Raw genomic sequence first — 24,168 nt, forward strand, 5'->3', positions numbered from 1 at the left:
AGCTCGGGATGAGACAGCTTCCCGTGCCACAGCCGCACCCGAGCTCTTCACAGGTCTTTAAAAGACCATTTGCATGTTAATGAGGCCTCGCTGTTTCACCCCTTCTAAAAGGCCCTGCAGCGCCACTCTGCCTATTGCTTAAAGATTCAGCCCCCCTCTCCCCCGAAATCAGCTCCACTCTGCCTATAGCTTAAAGATTCAAGCCCCCCACCCCCGCCGAAATTTGGCTCTAGTTGCGCCTCTGCTTGCGAGGCACTTGTTTTGCGCATGCCTCTTTCATCCCTTACCCAGTGAATACGGCCCCCGAGGATTAACAACAGGCGGAATTGCAGTTGATTGCCAACTGTCTGTTGTTTTACACGAGGGCCGCATGGAAAGGGCTGGCGGGCCGCAACTGGCCCGCGGGACGTACTTTGAGTACCGCTGGTCTACACCAAGTGGTGGTACCCCAACAAGAACTGCGACCAGGGGACCAGCTTCTGGATGGAGATTAAGAATACAATCTTTTGATCTAACAAGCCCCTCCTGTGAGAGTAAGGGCCTATTGGTGACCAAAGTCTGTGCATTTACTGTCAGATCCCCAAGACACCCAATAGTACGGCCATGATAATCCTTCCTCTCAAAGATGCCCTGGTGTACCACACGTTTCCCCAAGTAGCCAGAAACGAACCCAACCCCTGTTATTAGGGGATGTAATTGACCAACCGTAGAAACTATATCAGAGCGTGACCTGGATTCTAATTGGGCTTTTGGTGCGATAGTTACACCAGGGGTAGCCAATAGCGGTTTTAAGACTGTTAAAAAGGAATCAATATGTTTACATTTTTCCAAAATCCCAGCAACACAAGTATTCAAAGTATCTATAATGTCTTTAGCTATGCTAGTGAGAGCAAGTTCCAGCCGTGATGTAAACATCTCCTCGACTAGATCCCGTACAGATTGGTCAGTATGCTCACTCACAGCATTCGCTTGAATAGAGTTGCTTTTGTTTAGACTTCTGGGTCGTTTACAAGATTTTCTATGGGTTCTCTTTTTACCACTGGGACCCCGAGTCGGACCTTTTGCAGCCTCCTCCAGGATCGGCAAAGGCTCATCAGGAACAACAGCCATGTCCCCTGAAGGGACAGCAGCCCCAGTTGGGGAACACAACGCAACTAGTGGTGTAGTTATCAAGCCCAGGGGATCCAGGGGAATGGAGGTATTTATCACAGGGTCAGATCTAATGTTCCGCTCATCTGAGTCATCCCTCGTGCCCAGGCCCAGCTCTTTCTGCATTAGCAATTTCCTTGTTCAGGGCCCCTACCGCCGAGGTTAAATAAGATATAATAGATGCTGACTTTCTAGGCATCTTAGCTTTTAGCCCGCTCTGAGCTTGACTACATGGTTGCTTCCGCTTACCCATTGCTGACGTTAGAGGGGTGGCCCGACCCGGACTCCTCCGGTCACAGACAGGCCCGCCCATGGCCCAGGCGAGCCGCGATGCCCTTTAAGCGCCTCCTGGTGCGAGGTCAGCCCAGCTGGTGGAGCCCAAGAGCAGTCTGGGAGCTGTAGTCTCCCCGGTGGCGTCGGTGTCACGATGTTGCGCGGTTCCCGCAAAGCGGGAGACGCGATGCCCTTTAAGCGCCTCCTGGCGCGAGGTCAGCCCAGCTGGTGGAGCCCTAGAGGAGTCTGGGAGCTGTTGTCTCCCCGGTGGCGTTGGTGTCGCGATGTTGCGCGGTTCCCGCGAAGCGGGAGCCGCGATGCCCTTTAAGCGCCTCCTGGCGCGAGGTCAGCCCAGCTGGTGGAGCCCAAGAGGAGTCTGAGAGCTGTAGTCTCCCCGGTGGCGTCGGTGTCTGCACTCTTCTCCACCGCAAACAATAAACTTGTCTCTATCCTTAGCTTACATTTCCTGTACACTATCGGACACATTTTCTGTATATCATCAGACCTCTGTCTCTACTGCTATTTCATCATTTCAGTTGTTTTTTAAATATCTCACTGTTTACGGAGTCCTAGTCCATACAACCTGCCTCACAACTGAAGTTATCATATTTCTAGTCTTAAAAACATCAGTATTTCTTCTGCCCTCTATGACCCTATCTAGCCAGGTTTCTGCCACCGTTACCCCATAGTGGTTAACATGTGTACTGACTTTATCATAATGTTATCAGACTCTCTCCTTAGCATTACAGGCATTACTCTACGATTTGCTTCTTACCTGGCTGATCCATCCTACTCATTTACAAACAATCATAAATGACCCACCCTGCCATTAAGTGTCCCATGGGGCAGGACAGACAACTCTGAGCCGACTCAAATGTTTTAGGGTACTCTTTATTGCTGCCTGGAACTTCATTTGATATCAGTCCTTCACATCATGTGCCCTGATGATTCTCAGGCACATATATTTTATGTGGTATATTCCTCAACTGTGATTCTGGTCTCAGCTGTCTCTTTTGTCTAATGTACCAGGGAGGAATCTAGTAAGTGCACTGAGGGTTTTTTCCTGGCAAGGATCCTCCTGAAAAGAGAAAAAGGAGGGGTTGTCAGGGGTCTATTCTACTCTGCTGCCAGCTTTACCCCCCTTTTTTATTTGCACTATTTGGGATTCACCTCCATCCTACCCATTAGTCTTAAACAAGAAAATAGTATGGGATGTCAAGGTGAATGTTCTGTGTCAAAGCCTCTCACTCTTTGGTTCCTCCTCCTACTGGATCAAAGGGGATTAAATACTTTCCATATTTTCTTTTTGTATGGGAACGTCTTGACATTGCCCTTGCAGCATCCTAGTTTGTCCCCTTGAATGGTCCCCTGTCCCTACCCTCTTGCTCCACTGTCTGACACCTCCCTCTTTCTCCCCTGTGCTGTTGGTGTCCTGACAATCACCATGGGCCATGCACAAAGAGGCATACGTCTATACTACCCCTATGCACAACCTGTATCTCTTAACCCATGAGCAGTGCATTGAGGAAGAGAGCAACCACCCATCCACAAACTTCCACCAGATTCCCTTCTCCCTCTGGCACTGAATCAGTGACTGCTAATACTGGTAGCATAGATTGTTGTTTCCTACCAAATCATGGAGATGCAACACTGGAAGTTATACTGCTGTCAGCCTTTTCCCTGTAACAACTAAAATATGGACTGAAAAGTAATTAACGAAAAAAACACAGCATTAAAAATATTGACTGCTTAAATATCTACTATAAGTAAATATCCCTTACCAAAAAAATCAACATGCACCTATCAACCCACTATATTAAGCACTTGCCCCCAAAAATGCTTGGACTGGCACTGGAATAGCAAATGTATCCAGTCCTACAATAGGTGGAAAGTAAGTATGACAGAATTGTACGAGGATATTTCTGTATGGTTTATATTTTTAAATATATGTTTTTGAGTCTATATTTTTCATTTTGTTTTAACATGGAACCCCTTTTTCCCACTGAGACTATTTCTCCCTACTGGGTGCAATCCCTGATGTAGTTGACAATAACTTCTGAATTGTAACTCCCTAGACTCTTGCATTCTTTCATACTCCAACACGTACACCCTATTGAATGGTCAGGGAGAAAAGACCATCCTAGAAACATAATCTATATTGCTCTGCAACTACTATGTAGCCAGCTGAGAAGAAAAAAGTGTATGAGCCCAAAAACATCCAAAAGAACAGGTTATTTACCATTGGTAATGCTTTCTCTGGTGGATACTGTATCTACCTGCAGATTTCTCACCTGTTGAATATCCCAGGCGCCAGTCTGGATCTGGAAACCACTGGTAGGGTGGCCCCGCAGAAGCGCAGTACCTCATGATGTCACTGGAGCCATAAAGCATGCCCACCGGCATGTTGATTCAGTTACCATCCCTTTTTGGCACACACTTGAGGCGAACGGATGACACCAACATCAATAAGATAGGTGCAGTTTTCAGTTATGTGACAAGAACACATAAACAGGACTATTGGTATAGACAGCCATGCAACAGGAAGGTGTAAGGGTTCGTAGGAATCTGCTTGTCGATACAGTATCCACAGAAAAACTGTTACTGAAGGGTAAGTAACTTTTTCTTTTGACTGATATGTACATCTGCAAATTCCTCAACTTTTGAATAGATTCCTCAAGCAGTCCCACACCCGGAGGTGGGTGCATTGCTAGCTATACCAAGAAATCTTGAAGAACTAGGCAAGCAAAGTGACTATCCCTCCTCACCTTAGAATCTAAACAATAGTGCTGCGCAAAAGTGTGGAGGGATGACAAAGACGCTACTTTGCAGAGGTGTGCTACAGGCAGTGAACTTGCTAGTGCTGAAGTAGAAGACTTGGCTCTGGTAGAATGAACTCTGGTGCCTTCTTGAGGCTATTTGCATGTCATGGTGTAGCAGATCTTGATGCATGAGATTATACATCTTGATATTGTTCGTTTGTGGACTAATTTGCTTTTCATCTTTCCAACATATCCCACAAAGAGTTGACCATCCATCCTGAAATGCCATGTTCTGTCCACGCAGAAGCTGATCGCTCTCTTGGCATCAAGACGATGAAGCCTTTCCTTTAGTCGAATGTAGTAAGAGGATAGAACATGAAAAGGGTAATCGATTGGCCAAAATGGAAGGGAGCAAGCAATTTAGGCAGGAAAGTAGTCCTGGTTCCTAACACTAGCTTCTCAGGGAAGAAGGTGGTTATGGGGGTTTTATACTTCATGGTTGTAATACGCTTATCCGCCTTGCTGATGTGATAGTGATTAAAAAATTGTCTTCAATTTTAGCAAACTTAAGAAACAATTGTGTAATGGTTCAATGGTGAACACATTAGGAAAGTAAGAACTAAATTGAGATGCCATTGTGGCATAAAGGGAGTAGGAGGGTATTTATTTGAGAGGCCTTTTAGGAATCTCATAACAATGGGATATTTATAGAGGAATGGTTGGTTGGGTAGGCACAGGAAAGCCGCTAAGGCTGAAAAATATCCTTTAACAGTAGCCACTGTGCAGCCTGGCTGGGCCAGCGAGAGGGAAAAACAGAGAATGCCAGACAGGTGAGCATGAAGAGGATCTGTGGTTTTATCTGTACACCATGTAAGAAATGTCAGTCAGTCAGTCAATATATCTTTATTTCGGCATAAGCCATAAAAGAGACATCAATATACAAAATCCAATTTACAGTTCATTAAATATAAGGTAAGAGTTTGAAGAGTTAAAAAAAAACAAGTTTAAAATATTTACAAGTTTTGAGAATAAGATGAGAAATTATTTCTCTTTCAAAAGATTTGCCCTGATGCTCCACATGCGATATAAAAATCTGGATACTGCATAGACAATAGGAAGATCAGTGTTTGTTTTTAGCAATCTATAAACTTCCATACAACGTGAGGAGCCCAAGTTCCTACATAAATTTATGAGCTCACTCAGTCGGATTTTACAATAGCCTTCACAAAAAAACAGAACATGTAAATCAGTTTCTTCATTAGCTAAACATGCGGGGCAGCCCTTATATGAACCGTTGGACCATTTATAAGAAATGTAGTCTGTCTGCCAGAATAAATAGTTTTGATGGACTGTCTTCCTGAACATAAAATTATGTCCACCACTTCAGGGGTTAAAGAAAAAAACTCAGGTTGCCCCACTCAATTTCCAGGCATGCAGATAGAGGCTGTGGAGGCCGGGTTGTAGAACCTGTCTCAGTGACTGTGAAAAGAGGTCTACAAAATGAGGGAGAAAAAGTGGACATGAATGAGGTCTGCATACCACACCCTTGATGTCCAGTCCAGGGTGATAAGTATAACCTGGGCCTGGACGAGGTAAATCTTCCTCAACATGTGAGGAATCAAGGCTGTGTAAGGAAACACAAAGAACGGAAAGGACCACTTCAAGCAAAACGTGTTCCTCTATGCTCCCAGCATCTCATACTGGAGGGCAAAGAATGTAGGGCAGTAAATGTTCTCTGGAATAGCAAATAAGTCTATCTAAGGAGGCACCCCCTGAACTCCAATTCATCCAAATGAGCTCCCCTCCCAGAGTGGAGGCATCCATGACTACACTTATCACCTGAGAAAGCGGGCAAAAGTGCTTCCCCTGAGAAAAGCTACTGTTCACACTCCATCACTGTTGATGCAGGCTTAGAAAGCTTCATTGTGTAGGAACCACTGCATGTGGAGGCACCACTGGAGGGCCCTCATGTGCCCCCGTGCAGGGGTGACCAACAGAATGCAGGAGGCTAACAGACTGAACAGACGCAAGACTGTCACGACTTGATGATCGCTCCATCTTGAAACATTAGAATTATGGCCTGAATATTTTGAACCCTCGGAGCAGGAGTGAAGGCAACCAGATGTGCCCAGTACTGCCCTAATGAACAGGATGTGTTGAGAGTTAACCACATGAGATTTGGGATTGTTGATCAAAAAGCCCAGGTTGAACAACGGGCTTGTTGCTTGCAAGTAACGAGACACCATTTCTGGGGCTCTGGCTTTGATAAACCAGTCGTCCAGGTAAGGGAATAACTGAAATCCCGCCCGTCTGAGATGGGCTGCAACCACTGCCATCACTTGTGTGAAGACTTGAGGAGCAGAAGTGAGGCCAAACGGAAGGACTGCAAACTAGTAGTGTTTGGACGTGACTGTAAAGCAAAGATACTTCTGTGTGACTGCAGTATTGGGATGTGTACAAAGGCATCCTGCAGGTCAACTGACACCATCCAGTCTCCTACTTCCAGCACAAGCAGAACCTGGGCAAGGAACAGCATTTCAAACTTTTTCTTTTTGAGGAACGAGTTCAAAACCTTGAGGTCTCATATTGTACAAAGACAACCGTCCTCTGTGGGAATCAGAAAGTGCGCAGTGTAGCATCCCTGGCCCTGTTCCTGCTCTGGAACAACCTCCACTGTGACCTTTAGGAGTAAGGATTGCATTTCTTGTTGAAGGATATTTATTTTACAGAGTTTTATAAAGCGCAAACTTGACCCAAAGGTTTGGGGTATCAGAGCGCTTTACATGAGCACCAGTTGCGTTACACAAGGACACATTAATTTTTGTTAGGCACGGCAAGATTAAGTGATTTGCCCAGAATCACAGGATGTTGAGCGTCCCTGCAGAGACTCGAACGTGGCAACCCAGCGTCAAGGTCGGCCGCTCTAGTTGTAAGACCGCATCCTCTCCCCTATAAGCAGATGGTCTTGCGGAAGTACATCTGGTTGGGGAGGGATGAGAGGTTGTGTTTGTTGGTAGGGTACCGTATACCACAATTTGCAAGACCCGAATATCTGAAGTGATGGTCTTCCTAGCTTGTGGAAAGGAGGTTACCCATCCTCCAACGGGATGAGAATGTTTGGGTAAGAGTGAACTAGGGCCGCTTCCTACATTGGTTGAAAGAGGAGGAGAGAAAGGAAAAGGAGGAAGGAAGCGGTACCATATGCTGTCGTCCTTTGCTTTGTACTTTATATTGTTTTTAGAGGTGCTTCACCTGTTGTTGATATTGTTGACGGCCTTGAAAGTAAAAGCCTAGGCTAAATCTTCGAAACCTTTGGAATTGTCTATAATCCCTAGTCAGCGTTTGAGACCCAGAGACACGGCAGTAACTTTACAGGCCTTAAATCTCTCTAGTGCAGAGTCTGTTTTGGCACCAAACAGGCTAGATCCATCGAATGGAAGGTCCATTTGCATGGTCTGAACATCCTGCGAAAACCCTGAGTTTCGCAACTATGCATGGCTGTATAGGGAGACACATGTTCCCATGGCTCTTGCCTCTGATTGTGCAGTATTCAAGCCAGATTGAATAATCTATTGTGCAGCCAACTGACCCTCCCAAATTAGCTCTGTGAAATGGGTTTTACGTTCTTCAGATAGGGATGACTGTTTGTGCACAGTCAAGTAATGTATGTACATATCAGGCAGGTGGCATTGATTGATTTGCCAGCCATACGCCCCCTGCTGAGAACATCTTTTTGGCTAAATGCTCCATTTTCTTTGACTCTCTATGTGATGGGAGTACATGGAAAGCATCCTGGAGTCCGCTTTGAACAACAGGAAGCCTGTTCCACTAAACTCTATTGAGACGGCAGTGATGAGAGGAATTCAGGGTCTCCAGGATCTGGTCTGTATTTGCGAACAATTGTTCGAGACCGCAGTACAAGTGCTTGGCTTGTCCCACTTGGCCAGGATGGGCTGTCAGGGCTTCGAAAAAATCTAGTAGAGGTTCTGCCACGTGGGAGGAGGAATGCAAGACCTCAGTTAGAATATTCAACTTAACTTCAGTAGATAGTAGCTGTAGGTCGAATGTGGAAGAGGATAGAATATGGAAAGGGTAATCAATTGACCAAAATGGAAGGGGGTAATCAATTTAGGCAGGAAAGCAGCCCTGGTTCGTAACACCAGTTTCTCAGGGAAGAAGGTGGTTAAACCAATCAATCAATCAAACATTTGTAAAGCGCACTACTCACCCGTGAGGGTCTCAAGGCGCTGGTGGGGGGGGGAGGGGTGCTGCTACTGCTCGAATAGCTAGGTCTTGAGAAGCCTCCTGAAGGTTAGTAGTTCCTGGGTCTGCCGTAGGAGGATGGGGAGGGTGTTCCAGCTCTTGGTGGCGAGGTGGGAGAACGATCTGCCGCCAGTGGTCGCTCTTCGGAGGAGGGTTGCTGCATACCTTATCACAGTGTGATATGCAGTCACTTCCAGTGGTGGAATACCAGTGTGGGAAAAGAGCTCCCATTCCAGGGAAGTGTAAAGTCTGCTGGCATCTTTTAAGCCTGCAAGGTCCGGATCATATAAGGTTTGACCATCACCCTCATCCACACTAGTATCTTTCCGAGTATCTGTATCCCCAAAGAAGTATCTGCCCTCTTCAATGAGACTCTGAGCTTCTCTTCTGAAACAGTGGGGCATCTGGGGTAGAGTGTCTGGCTGAGTAGGAGCTACTGGAGTTAGAGATAAGAGTTGCAATGATGGTAATATGGGATGCGGCTCTGGCGGTGACGCCATAGGACTCAAATGAGGCACTGGAGAGATGGTGCATTCCGAAACCGAAGATGAAGAACCCCGGGACACTGAGTAGAGACAGCAGCAACCTTGGCATCGATCCGGCCGATGCTGGAATCAGATTAGGATTCTACCAAGTCACTTGTAGTAGAGGGAGAGATGGAAGGGCGCCAGCTGGTGGGGCATTGGCATTGCTCCTATCAAATAGGCCATGGGACCTATGGGGCCAGCCTCACACCAGGGGGATCATGGCTCGACAGAACATATTAAAAATCGTGTTCAGGAACATGGAAGGATTCGTCCCAGGTTTTGGAAACTCTGGGTAGGGTTGTCCGAGTTGGGACCTTGGTGTCGGTGCCACAGATGACAAAGTATTCAGAGCCTGCGCCAGGTCGGATGGAGCTGCAGGCGCTGGGTCAGATGGAGGCACAGGCGCCAGGTTGGAAGAATTTGCATGCGTTGGGTTGTCTGAGGGATCTTCTGTCAGATGTTCTTGGTCCGACATCCGTTGAGGTGAGGTCAGAGGTTTTAGTGACTTACTTCTAGAAGCAGGTCTTCAGGATTCGTGACTCCTCTACTTCTTTTGGCTCTATCTTTAGGATCTTGAAGATGGTGGAGATGAAGACTTCAACGTCGGTGGGAACTTTCAGCTTTCACGGTGTTCATTTTGTGCTCTAGCCAAAAACATTTGGCCTCTCATTCTTCAAACACTTTATGATGCATTTTCTAACAGGATTAACAGATGCTGACATCATGGTCGGATCCAAGGCACCAGAAACAGGTGTCATGAGGGTTCGTAACGGACATCTGATCCCCACAATCTCAAGAGGGTTTGAAACTGGGCTGTTGGGTGGTGACATGATGAAAGACAAATTGCACATAAATGTTCCAGGAAAACAGATATAACTTCAACAACTCTTGAGGAGAATTGAGCGCGCCAGAAAGCATCAATGGTGTGGATGGAAGGGAACTGTTTTCAGCACGCCTGCGGGGGCACTTTATATGTCCTGTGGCATCTACCGGCAGAATATTAATCAGAAAGGCATACAGTTAGTGTTTTTACAATGTGACAACCGTGTTAAATAGGCCTGATTTTTAACCATGACAAAATCCCTAAATCAACATCTCACTTGGTGGCAGATCAAACGTATCAAAAGTACAATAGTTAGCCTTAATAGACAGTAGATTATGCCTTATGTACAGTATTGAGTAAGGAAGGTGAACGTCTTGCCTCTTTTGTTGCAACAGTTACAAGGCCAAAACCATAAGCATCAGTCCGTTGTTAAAAAAAAACAGTTAACTCAAGGAACATATTTAGCCGATGAGCATTTTTTCAGACAAGAACATAGTCTGCATCCATGTCACTAGTCTACTTGGCTTTATATTGAGAGTTTAGATAAACCATCATAGGGCCAATATGTCAGAATCTGGGAATTGGGTTTTTCTAGCAAACAATAAATGACAGAACTTTCTAAGCTTCTATCTTTGCTTCTGAGAGTGTGGCATTTCTCTTAGAACTTTTATTTATTTCACTTGAGGTTGAATAAAACTACTGTCTTGAATGTGTCAGATTTGAGCCCCCATCAGAGCAGACTCTTTAGGGTTAGTCCTGAGACCTGCAGCCAGTGTGATGGGAAGAATATGTGGTAAGTTAGACAATCTGAACCAAACATCACACTACCATCTTAATATACAGACACATATTTCAGATGTACCCACACAAGATGGGTAATTAACCACTTGAAAATCATGAGAGCCTCACGTAGCTCGATGCATCGGACATTACTTTGATGTATACTTCTATAAGCCACAAAATGTGTTTGGGGACTGATTTGATTTTGCAAAGGGACTTGCTAGTATCAATGTAGTTAACCTAAAGTTCTAATGTACCAGCCTTTTCCCAGTTGCTCATTGAAGTCAAGTGGTATTAGCATTGGGTAAGAATCAAAATATGATATTTTATTACTTTATGAAAGTCAATCTAAAATAAATTGGTGCGAGTAGAAGAACTACTGGTAATCATAGTTCATGCTGGAAGGTTCCTAAGAGAATATCGTCTGTCCTATAAAGTTTGTATAATCATTGATGCACCCTTTTATTGCAATGTGCATGAATGGTGTACTCAACCGGGATAGTAAAGTCAAGGAGGAAGATTACCTATTCCATGCCTTGTTGCTTTACCTAAGAGCTGGTCAACATAGTATGATGAATAAAGACGCAGATGCCTTGCGAAGATAATACATTGCTGTGCTATCTTTGGTCTTGCTGTCATAAAACAGGTAATTTGTTTTTTTCTGTCTCTCCACAGGTTTAAGAAGTTAATGATGCACATGTGTCTTGCTCTACATGTTAAGCTGGCTCATGTGCTTTACCCGAACAGACCCGCAGCAAAAAAAAAGTATATACCTAATGCCATAATAATGTGCACAGTAAGCTGTGAGATTATCTTTCCAAGTGGAAAGGGTTTAACAAGTGGTTATGATCAAAGATAGAATATGTCATAATAGTGAATGTCATTCAGAATATTAATTTTACACCTGGATCAGAATGATTAATAATTTCCCCCGCTCTGTATGCTTTCCCTATCTCTGATAGAGTTATGTGATGTATTTTTAAATGTTTTTAAGCTATTATATTTATATATTTATGAATGTTTATTGTTTGCAGCCTTGAGAAACACCCAATAGGGATGAAACGCGTTGGGTGTTTAAGAAATGATTTAATGGATTGTGATACCTTGGAATATTAAGAATTTTGGAACAGGAAGAATAATAAAGTATATTTTCAAACTTGAATGAAATTGACTGGATACTTTTGCATGGATGAACTCACACCATGGAAAACATTGTCTTAAATTGTGATCAATTTAGCTTACTGAGTGCACATTATTATGGAATTATTCTGAATGTTTCTGATGCAGACTAAGCGGGGATCTATAGTAACTGATCCCCTAATGTTGCACCAGGACTGGACTTCAGTGATTGTATCAGCATTGAACGCAGGATATGGTAATTGATTGCGGGGTTTAGGAACATTAGCTGATATTGTAAATTGGCTGTAATTTTATATAACTAATGTCATTGTGCCAAAAACATATCCTGTCATGTTTTTAGCAATGCTGTCACGTTATCAGTGAGAGCAACATGGCTTCATTCAGTCCCTCGCGTGGGTTGCCTTGCTTGTAGATTGTGAGCAACATGTTATTTCGTTTGCACTTGGTCTGCCTCAGAAAGGTTGCAAGGGAGTCTTTCCAACAGCTCTACAGGACTGAACCTAATGGATGATTGAGCATATTACAAAAATATAGAGACTGAAGGGTAGTTAGTACCTTGCCTCAGTCTTTACCTTGTGGCAATTCGTCTTTTTCAAAGCATTTGCTTGATAGTTCAATTTTTATGTTCCTTACATTTGTTGATATTATACAGACATTTTCCAATGTTTAATTTGTAGAAGGGTGTTGTAGTTAGAGGGCAGGGTCTTCATACAAGAGTCTGGAGGCTCATAGGTAGGAAGTTAGTTATATATTTCATGTTAGGCACTTAGGTTATAGCGACTGCAGGTAGGTCCTGTCAGGACTCCATCCTCCCTTCAACTGTCCCTGTCTCCTGGCTCCCAGTCCAGACCGCACACCAATATTCCATTACATTCTTCACTCTTAGAAATCCAGGCAATAGCACTGACATACATGGGTACAAACAGGATATTACAAAGGGATTCATACTTAGTGCAACAGTTTAGACATAAAGAACAATTTACTTACCTTCGGTAACGCTTTTTCTGGTGGATACAGTATCTGCCTGTGGATTCCTCACTTTGTGAATATCCCCTGCACCAGCATTCCACGGAACTTTTTTCCCCAGCTCTCTACGCCGACGTGGACGACGTCATAATGCATCGGCTCCGCTCGCGACTCCGTATGACGTCACCGGAGCCATAAGAGAGCCACGTCGGCGTGATGACGTCAGTTCCACCCATTTTTTCCGTGCCCCCGAGGCGCACAGGTGGACCAACGACAGATTCAAAGTATACACAGTATACAATATACCATCAAATATACATAGAACATATACAAAAGCAAAGCAAAATAAAACAAGCATTTCCTACCAATGTACCAGAAAGCATAACAACATCTCAAACAAGATAACTTTTAAGGTATAGAAAGGTGGACAACGGGGAGCCGGGTGGGCTAGTGAGAAATCCACAGGCAGATACTGTATCCACCAGAAAAAGCGTTACCGAAGGTAAGTAACTTGTTCTTCTGATGGATACATCTGCCAGTGGATTCCTCACCTTGTGAATAGATTCCCACAGCAGTCCCCCACTCCCGGAGGAGGGTGTCCACCTTCCTATACCAGAAAGTCTTGCAAGACAGAGCGCGCAAAGTGGCCCTCCCTCCTCATCTCAGAGTCCAAGCAATAATGCTTTGCGAAAGTATGGAGGGAGGCCCAAGTCGCGGCTTTACAAATAACTGCCACAGGAACACCCCTGGCCAAAGCAGATGTAGATGACTTGGCTCTAGTTGAATGAGCCCTAATACCCTCAGGAGGAACCATAGCAGATCTTGATGGCAAGGATGATCCATCTCGATAAAGTGCGCTTGTGCACCGCTCTTCCTTTAGAATGTCCAACATAACCCACGAAGAGCTGATCGTCCAGACGAAAGTCTTTCGTTCTATCCAAGTAAAAGCTGACAGCTCTTTTTGGGTCCAGACGATGAAGTCTTTCCTCCTCTTTGGAAGGATGAGGAGGTGGATAAAAAACAGGGAGAGTAGTAGACTGCCCCAAATGAAACGGAGTAACCACTTTAGGCAAGAAAGCAGCCCTGGTCCTAAGAACCATCCTTTCAGCATGCAATGTTAAAAACGGGGGTTTAGAACTAAGAGCTTGAAGCTCACTCACCCTCCTTGCCGAGGTTATGGCTACAAGAAAGACCGTCTTAAAGGACAACAGCCTCAGAGGACAACTATGAAGAGGCTCAAACGGGGACCCCATCAGAAAAGTCAAGACAAGATTAAGGTCCCATTGTGGCATTACAAAAGGAGTAGGAGGAAACTTGTTTGTAAGGCCTTTGAAGGCCTTTGATAAACCTTAGTACAATCGGAGATTTAAATAATGACGGTTAATCAGAAAGACACAGAAAAGCCGATAAGGCCGATAGATAGCCCTTGACCGTGGCCACAGCACAGCACAGCACAGCCCTGCTGAGCCAAGGAAAGAGCAAACAGAAGCACATCAGAAAGATGGACTTTTAAAGGGTCAATGGATCTCTCTCCACACCACTTAACAAACTTAGACCACCTATATGAGTAAATGGACTTGGTGGAGTGTCGCCTGGCCGATAAAATAACATCCACCACATCAGGCGGGAGAGGGAAAGAACTCAGGTTGCCCCGTTCAATCTCCAGGCATGAAGGTGTAAGCTCTGGAGGTGGGGGTGTAGAACCTGCCCCTCCGACTGCGAGAGGAGGTCTGCCCTCAGAGGGAGACGGAGCGGAGGGCACTAGGAGAGGTGGAGAAGATCTGTATACCACACCCTTCTTGGCCAATCCGGGGCAACCAAAATAACTTGGGCCCGGTCTTGGCGAATCTTCCTCAGAACCCGAGGAATCAAGGGTATGGGAGGAAACGCGTAAAGGAGTCGTGAGCCCCAACTCAACTGAAACGCGTCCCCCAATGCCCCCTGCATCGGAAACTGGAGAATTCAGAATGACGGGCAGTGCGCGTTCTCGCGGGTGGCGAACAGGTCCACCCGAGGGGTTCCCCACGTCCGAAAGATGTAACGAACCACCTCCGGATGGAGCCTCCACTCGTGGTCGGCGGAGAACTGCCGACTGAGACTGTCCGCACGTACGTTCAGCACCCCAGCCAGATGATTTGCCATCAGACAAATCCGATGGTCCTGAGCCCAGGACCAGAGACGCAGAGCCTCTCTGCAGAGACAATGAGACCCCGGTCCTCCCTGCTTGTTGACATACCACATCGCGGTAGTGTTGTCTGTCAGGACTTGAACAGACTGACCGCGAAGGGAAGGGAGGAAGGCCTTGAGTGCCAAACGAATCGCCCGCAATTCCAAAAGGTTGATGTGAAGCAACCTTTCCTCTGGAGACCAAAGACTCTTGATCTCCAGATCCCCCAGATGAGCACCCCACCCTAAGGAGGAGGCATCCGTTACCACTGTGGCCACCAATGGAGGCAGATGGAAGGGCTTTCCTTGAGACAGATTGCCCCCCAAGCTCCACCAAGATAGATCCGCTGCAGCTTCTCTGGAGATCCTGATCGACTCCCTGAGATACCACTGCATGCGAAGGCACCACTGGAGCGCCCTCATGTGCCAGCGTGCATGGTTGACCAACAGAATGCAGGAAGCGAACAGACCGAGCAGACGAAGGACCTTCAGAACTGGAACAACCGCTCCATTGTGGAATAAAGGGACCATCGCCTGAATGTCGAGAATTCTTTGAGGTGGAGGAAATGCTTGACACACAGTAGTGTCCAGTACCGCCCCAATGAACAGGTTGCGTTGAGAGGGCACCAGGTGAGATTTGGGCACATTGATCGAAAAACCCAAGTCGAATAACAGCTGAGATGTTACCTGCAGATGATGCTGCACCATCTCTGGGGACTCTGCCTTCAGAAGCCAGTCGTCCAGGTAGGGGAAAACCGGAATCCCCAACCTCCTGAGATGAGCAGCCACCACCGCCATCACCTTTGTGAAGACTCGAGGTGAGGTAGTAAGACCAAACGGGAGGACCGCAAACTGGTAATGTTGCGACCCAACCGTAAAACGGAGATACTTCCTGTGCGACTTCAGGATTGGGACATGGAAGTACGCGTCCTGCAAGTCGATCGACACCATCGAGTCTCCTTGCTGCAACGCCTGAAGAACCTGCGCAAGGGTCAGCATCTTGAATTTCTCCTGTTTCAGGTAAAAGTTCAAGACTCTGAGGTCCAGATCGGACGCAATCTGCCGTCCTTCTTGGGAATCAGGAAATACCGGGAGTAGCATCCCTGACCCCTTTCCTGCTCTGGAACCACCTCTATCGCACCCTTTTGAAGCAAAGCTAGCACCTCCTTCTGCAGAAGAAGTAAATGGTCTTCTGAGCAGTAACCTTGGCAAGGAGGGTAAGGGGGAGGAAACTCCCGAAAGGGAAGGGCGTACCCAGTCTCCACGAGGTTTAAAACCCAAAGGTCGGTTGTAATAGATTTCCAACCTCGCAGAAAGTGGGACACCCGACCCCAAACAGGTCTTACATGATCTAGGATGGGGGATCTAGGACTGCTTCCCTGAAGCTTCATTGGGAGCAGAGGAGGCAGAAGATGAAGATGGGTTGCGGCCAGAACCTCTCCGTCCTCTTTGTCTTCCTCTATAGGACCTATAGAGGGGATTCTGCTGCTGCTGTTGCTGCTGAGGCTGCCGGAAGGAGCGAAATGAAGATCTCCCAAAGCCTCTGAATTTCTTAAGCCCAAATCCTTTAGCAGGAGCTTGCAGACCTAAAGATTTCGCCGTCACCCTGCTCTCTTTAAATTTCTGCAAGGCGGAATCAGCCTTTTCACCAAAAAGTTTCTGTCCGTCAAAGGGCAAATCCACCAAGGTGGCCTGAACATCCGTAGAGAATCCAGATGAACGAAGCCACGCTTGCCTCCTAGTGGCTATAGATGACCCCATTATCCTTGCCACAGAATCAGCGGTATCAAGCCCCGACTGAATTACTTGGCTTGCAGCAGCCTGAGTGTCAGTGACCACTTCCATAAAAGACGCCTTATCACTAGACCTGGGCGAAAATTTCGTTCCGTTCGCGGAAATTGCGATAATTTGACATTTTCGCGTTCCGCGGAGAGCGCGAAAATGTCAAAAATTCCGGTTTCCGCAGCTTGCCGATAATTTGTTTCTTGCTCGCGCTGTAAAATAATACATTCTCGCGCGCACGATCGCCTTACCTGAATCCCTGCATTCGCCAACAAGTTTTCTTGATCCGGTCGCATTCTCCATGAGATGTTGTATTGTTTTTAGCCATTTGCGCTGTCTCGCGACAGTTCGCGCCCGCAGTGACGTCATGCGTCGCGCGATCACGTCTTTCTTCTCGCGATCATGCACCGCGAGACAACTCAAGATGGCCGCGCCCGCAAGCAACCACATGGGTAAACTGGCGACCCGCAACCATGCAGAAAATCTCGCGAACATGCCGGGAAAAAAACTTCCGCATCTTCGCGATATTTCCGCTTGTTTGCGATAATTTTAAACATTTTCGCGATAATTTGCGAAAGTTAATTTCGCAAATTCCGCCCACCCCTACTTATCACCTTCTGGCAGCTTAGGGTCTAAAGATTTCATTGAGTCCATACGAGCATGAACGTAGCGCCCTAGCAAGCAAGTGGCATTAGTGGATTTAAGCGCCATGCTCCCTGAAGAAAAGGTCTTTTAAGCCGCCTGATCCGCCTTCTCAGACTCCCTATCCGCAGGAGTCTGAGGAAAAGCTCCTGAAGCATGCTTTGAGCATGACGCCTGTACCACCAGACTTTCTGGAGAAGGGTGGGAAGAAAGAAAACCTGGATCCCCAGGAGCCACCCTATATCTTCTTGCCACCTGTCTGGAGACTGCCGGCGAAGAGAGTGGTTTACGCCAGACGTCCATAACTGCCTCCAAAATAGCCTCATTTCAAGGCAAAAAGGCTCACTGGTCGAGGTAGGCGAATGTAACACCTCCGTCAGAAGGTTAGGTTTATACTCAGCAGAGGGCAACTGCAAGTCCAGCAACTCTGCGGCCTTCTTTATTACAAGATGGTAAGGAGCCAGTTCCTGCGGTGGAGAGGACCTAGTGGAAGAATGCTCCCACTCCGGAGTTGTATCGAGACCGCTAGCCTCTTGAATCCCCCCAAAGTCGTCAGAAGAAGTATCCACCTCACCTTCTTCCACCTCTTCCCTATAACGCTCCTCTTCCAAGACTCTCAGGGCCTCTCTCCTTGAGCGGATCCGAGGAACCGGCGCCGGCGGCGCCGTATGCGGAGTCGGTGGAACCGGAGGTGTCGGAGTCGGCGTCGTCGGAGTCAACGGCGCCGGACGCGGAGCCGAGGGAGTCGGCAACGGCATAGAGGAAGGCTCCGAAGAAGGTCGATCCAATCGAAGCCGAGATGGATCCCCAGACGGCGCTGGAAACTGCCTCGAAGGCGCCATCGGCAGAAAGGGCATAAACGGCATAAACGGGGCCTGAGCATAATGCTGCGGCACTCCCAGGGTGTATGCCATAGGACTCACGGGACCAGTAGGTGCGCCGGATGGGAAGGCAGCCCGTTGGAAAATCCCATACATTGCATTTAAAAAATGCGTCGAATCCGCACCCGGAGTCGGGAACTGCGGATAAGGGATAAATCCCAGATCCGGCTGAGGAGTACCTGGAACCGGAGCCGTAGTGTCCTCAACAGGCGCCGCAGGATCAACCGGCTCTGGAGAAGGCTCTTTTTCTTGTTCCTGCTCGGCCTCAGAAGCAGAAGACTTCACTGGAACCGGTGACTGCGCCAGTGACTGCGCCGGGGACTGCGCCGGGGACCGCGCCGGAGTCCGCTTCGGCGAAGGAGATCTCTCTGGAGACTTAGATGGAGAAGGAGACACATCCTTACTTCGACGTCGAGGCGACGTCGATCTCGACGCCTTGCTCTTCGAAGACCGGCGCCGAGACGAATGCTTCCTTTTCTTATGGTGTCTCTTCGACTTCGAAGAATGCGAAGTCGACAACTCCGGTCCCGATCTCTCCTTCTTCCTACCTCTCTTTTCCTTCTTAGCCTTGGCCATGAAGAGCTTCGCCTCTCTTTCCTTCAAGGCCTTGGGATTCATCCTTCTGCAGCTGGAACAATCCTCCACGTCATGGACATGTGGCCCCCACATTCCCTACAAGGTTTAAAACCTGACTTCCTAGTCGAAGACATGGCAATTTTTTCAACAGTAACACACAACACGACTACAAAGTAGCAGGAGATTGCTGGAAAACCGTTGCGCGTCGACGGCGCGGAAAAAAGGGAACTGACGTCATCACGCTGACGTGGCTCTCTTATGGCTCCGGTGACGTCATACATGTGGAGAGGAGAGGCGGCAGACCCGTAAGCAGAGAATCGGCCAGGGACCAGGGTTCAATTCCCGACGCGGCAGGGTCGTGGACCAGGGTCAAAACGGACTTGATAATTCTCGCCTCGGTACCTACTCTAACCAGGAACACACTCGGCAACTCTGGGCATTAAGCTTGCCTCATCTCTACAACGGCCCCCCACAGACGCCAGGGATGCCTGGTTTCACCTTGGAGATACCCAGAAAGGGACCATCTCACAGGGATAGCCAGGACAGGTTCCCCAGCGGTCTATAGCGCCGGGACACTTCCGAGTAGCTGTGCGCTGAATAAATTAAAATAACATAACATAGCATAAGGAGTCGCGAGCGGAGCCGATGCATTATGACGTCGTCCACGTCGGAGTAGAGAGCTGGGGAAAAAAGTTCAGTGGAATGCTGGCGCAGGAGATATTCACAAGGTGAGGAATCCACTGGCAGATGTATCCATCAGAAATTCATCTCTTGGTTACAGATGATCCCCTGTGGTCCTGCAACTCCAGAAAAAACAAGGTACAAAAGGTTGGATCAGCAGGGGAACTTTGTGTGAAAAAAACTACAATTATCTGTGGGCATAGTCTCCAGTGAGCAGAATTTACTTGAAGCCCCTATCCGCAGGCTCAATTGTAATGGATCTTTGTTGTACTTTGTCTCTATTCTTAAACTGATGTGAGATATTGTTGACAATATTTCGTAATGTGCACATGCCCAATTAAATTACTTTAACACATTTTCTGAGTTCTTTCCTCATCTTAGTGTCACTCTCCAATGCGACTATGAGTAGGATAAAATATTTGTTAAAACGAGTTGAGTGATCTTTGGTGATTAGGCACAACAGAAGATCATTTCTTATTTGAAAGCTGGAATACTGTACAGTTCTCACATTGTGCTTGCTAATAAGCAATCTGTAGATGTTAATAGTTGCTTTGCACCCAGGAAATGCTACAGCCTTCATCAATTATATTGCATGTAGTAGCTTTTCGGTCATAGAGGATTGGTGTCTACTTTCTCTCTTTAATCACAGTTCCTTCCTTGGGTTCAAAGTCTTTCTCATCTCAGGTGAAATGTGTTCTGCAAAGAAGTGTCTTTCAAACAGTTGGCTGTTGTTATGATCTGGTTGGATAGATCACTCCAAGCTGCCTACTGTTCTGTAGTTGAATTATTGACTGCTTGTGTGAAACATCTTGTGGTACCAGTCCTATTCTTTATGTCCTGATAGTTCTCAGGTGCGTAGGCTCAGTTGTCCTATTTCATACAGACACCTGGGAAGAACTGAATACACCCACAACAGTTTCTCCTCACAAGCTCTACTGTACTGACAAGAGTTTCTCGTCTTTCTACACTCCGAACCATGTGATCACTCTGTCCCTGAATTTGGTCTGAAAAGAAATTGGGCAAACTTGTTTTTTTATTGGAAGAGAAGTGATAGACCCCACCATCACTTTGCCACAGAGTTTCTCCTTAAATGCAACTTTGCTTGGCTACCCCTCCTTTCTTCTAGTAACCTTGTTCTGAAATTTACAATGGCCGTGTGTAAGTTCTATTAATGTACATGTGAGAGAAGTGTAAACAACGATCTTCTTCTCGTCCCCAAAGAGGGCACATCACAGATCCACTGTGCTTCCTTCTGTGCAGATGCTGAACACGCAATATGCCTCCTGTAATCCTTTCTCACAACAAATCAAGGATATGCGATTATACACCTGTTGCAGTGACTTGCTGCCATCAGCATTGCAATGACTTGCAATCAAACAGGTAGAGGTGATGCACGTCTGTCGGTAGGTATACTGATATCCCTGGCATGCAGCCTTTGATTAAAGAGGCCGTCTCCACAGAAGAATGAAATTCCATCTCCCATACTCCCTATATCATTATAGTCTCTGACAGTCATCTTCTCTTTCAGCGTCTACAACCATCTGTTCGCTTGATGACACTCAAATCATCTTTTCCCTGCAAACCGCAACTCAGCATCACCACCAGCAAATTACACTGATGGCCTCACTGCCATCTGACGGCTATGAACTACTTTGCGATGAACACGGCTAATTCATAGGTCTTTGGTCTGCCCTAATCCTCGGTCCACCCATGACAATCACATCTATTTCACTCTTGACAGCATATTCTCTGTATCTGTGACCAGAAAACTTGGTTTTGCACTTTGACATGCTCAAGCATATTTTGAACTGAGGTATCACAACTGCTACTGTTGGACATTTCCATTTTATTAAAAGCTGCAAAATCCATTTCCCTTTCACATTTCAGACAGTAAAAACCTTGAACACTGTTATAATTCTGGGCAGTCTGAACTATTAAAACAGCCCCTTTCATCACTTTTTTAATATTCTAAACTATACAAATGAGAAAATTTCAGAGTTATTTTCTTTGTTTCGCTCAATTTATAGATCTCCCTAACTTTATGACACAATAGTAATTTCTCCCTACCATGAACCGATCATCTCAAACTTCAGACATTCAACTGACCAACTGTCAGCCCAGAATAGACCGCTGCAAACGTTTCTTCCCAACGAGCTCTTGGTGTGGCATCTCTATACCTCGCTCAAACTATATCCTGCTAATTCTGAGTAGCACCTTCTGTTCCCAATCCCAATGGGTCATTCCTTCCCATAACGCATCTGTGCCCTTTTCAGATTCGGCTTTCGCATCACACCACACTAGAAGGTATTGCTCTAAACCATTTCACCTCTACCTCACTACACACATTCTAAAGAAAAACTTATTGATGACAGCACACAGAGCTGTGTGGATCCCACTAATGGACATAGACTAGATTACAAACTCAAACTAATTTATATTTTATAAACTCACAAAAGTCTGTTTATAATATCTGACTCACTGCTATGCACAGTTGTTTTCATGTAATTATACAAAGCATTCTGGTTAGTGTACTCAACAACAAATTAACTCAAACACCTATTTACTTTGTTATCTGTGGACCAGTCATTTCTCTATGAGCTCTTACTATACTAAACCTCTACTAAATAGTTAAGGGCACAAATAACCGCAGCCATTCTCTGAATATAGTAGGATAATTTATTTGCCATACTTGTAGCCAGCGGGTAGCACTGTTAAAGCTATTAGCATGCCAAATGTGTGCTTTAGGTGGCTTAGACTAGAGCAAGTTAACCGAGATAGTAGGACATTGCCAGGCTGCAGATTAACCCTGCTCCAAACAATACATTTTCACCACATTCCAAAGTAATGTGATAACCTTTTGATTTTTTACATAGCGCAAAAACGCCTGGGGTAAGACCCGTGACCTAGATGTTAGTCCCATTTTGCTGTAGTAGACACATTAACTTGTGTGGCTGAGTACAAGTGCACGTTGCCTGCCAAATTATTGAACAAACATGCAGAGGTCCTTCCTACTACAGGTAGGAAATCAAAACATTTTAAATGACCCAGTAGCTAAAATTATCTCTCCCTTCTGAGCACCCATGTTTAAAGGGTTTTCCATTCTTTATTCTCTTTTACAGCCTAAACTGTCTCGCAAGTCTGTGGGCTTTTCATTGGCCTGTGGAGCTTCAGAATACTACCTTGATGTGCCTGAGGGCTGAAGAGGATGGGCTCCTCTTGCTTTAACGACTTTGTTTTATCAAATCACTACTCATTGGTATCTCATTTTGATGTTATTTGCTTCTTAGTAGTGACAGCTATGCAGATTCCCACTACTTTGTTAAGTTGTCACTGTCCTTCAGTAACTAAATTGATGACCCAAACTGAGGTAATCAACTTAGTAGTTAACTTGGAGCGACAACTGACCTCCCTCCTCTCCTCAATGGATGACCATATTGAGAAGGGGTAAGGCCTGCGAGGGCGACTGGGGACTAGTGGGGATGGAGATCGAAGAAGCTTTCTATCAGATGCCATCTGCCTCCGCTATCGTGCCTTTCCTGCATCTCAGCAGCTTCTTGTGCCTTTGCTCCCCGTTGGTTTTAAGATGCTCTGCATAGTTTCCAACAGACTTTAAGAGAAAGAGGGTTCGATTTCTGACTACTGGAGCTCATGGATGGGCTTTCAAAGAGTCTTACATGAAACAACAGCACTGCTGTCTTTCTCGTTGACAGGTTCTAGAGGTCTCAGATAGAACAGCTACTGACGTGGTCATAGAAAACATACTGGTTCAGACAGTAAACACGTCTTGAAGTTACACCAATCAATCTTACAGGTTCGTGTCTTAGGCAGTAATAGTGGTGTAAGCGTCATAAAAAGCTCTCAGTAAAGATGATACAATGCACTCAAGGCCATGGAGTAACATAACATGGAATAATGTAGCAGCAAGTGTCCTCTAGCACAAAAGGAAATACCACCAGCAATGTGTCACAAACATCTGTTATCATTAACATATCATCTAAAATATGTACTCATCTTTCCAAAAGTAAGGTTTTACAAGCCATTCTGATAATGTGTGGATGCCGCTTGACAAGTCTATCATTTTTAAAAATGTATACCAAATGTTGTCACCTTTTTTACCTCTACTTCCTACTTCCTGTAAGCACTCTGTAACCTTTCCTATAATATGCTGGAAATTCTTATAACACTTATTCTTTTTACATGCTTATTACCACATTTTTGTAGTACTTGAATCAACAGATATTATTTCTGCCAAATGTAATACTATTATTTTGTCAACCATGGAAAGATTTAAGGCTAAGTCAAAGTGCCAAGATTTGTATCTGTGACCTGCCACTTGCAACAAGATCACTGCAGCAGCTGAATTAACCCACTGAACAATCTTACCAGATTTCCTCATATGGTCGGCACTGAGAATCTGGCTCGCTCGTTTGGGTTTGAAGTAATTGCTGGCAATGTTCTCACTGTCACTGCGACTTAGCATCTGCTTGTATCGGTCCTCTTCCTAGGATCACAGAATACTGTCAGTATGCAGGTCTCTTCCAACCCTGGCTTTTTAAAGCAAAAGTAATTAGCAAACATGACAACTACAGGACATCTGGTGCTGCCCTGGGACTTTATGGTACACAAAATTACCTGATCAAATTCCATACCTAGGAACAGGGCACATACCATTGACCTGAACACGGGGTATGGTTAAAGGCATCAATGACCTCATCATGGGTCATGGCTAAGAGCGAAATATTTTTGTCTAGAGGGCCATA

The 24,168-nt window shown here is 45.9% G+C and overlaps 1 protein-coding gene across 5 annotated transcripts in view; it reads right to left on the bottom strand.

Moving 5' to 3' along the window:
• Positions 1–24,168, bottom strand: part of KIF17 (kinesin family member 17) — a 449,007-nt gene that overhangs the window by 45,266 nt on the left and 379,573 nt on the right. For 4 of the 5 annotated variants that reach the window (XM_085608962.1, XM_085608959.1, XM_085608958.1 and 1 more), the window contains one exon: positions 23,792–23,909. In XM_085608962.1, the coding sequence (XP_085465088.1) occupies positions 23,792–23,909 (118 nt within the window). Of the gene's footprint in view, positions 1–2,331; positions 2,501–23,791; positions 23,910–24,168 lie in introns of those variants that run through there. The other variant, XM_085608960.1, reaches the window with a different exon arrangement.

The sequence above is a fragment of the Triturus cristatus genome, chromosome 1_2 (assembly GCF_964204655.1).
Source record: "Triturus cristatus chromosome 1_2, aTriCri1.1, whole genome shotgun sequence".
NCBI classification, from domain to species: Eukaryota; Metazoa; Chordata; class Amphibia; order Caudata; family Salamandridae; genus Triturus; species Triturus cristatus.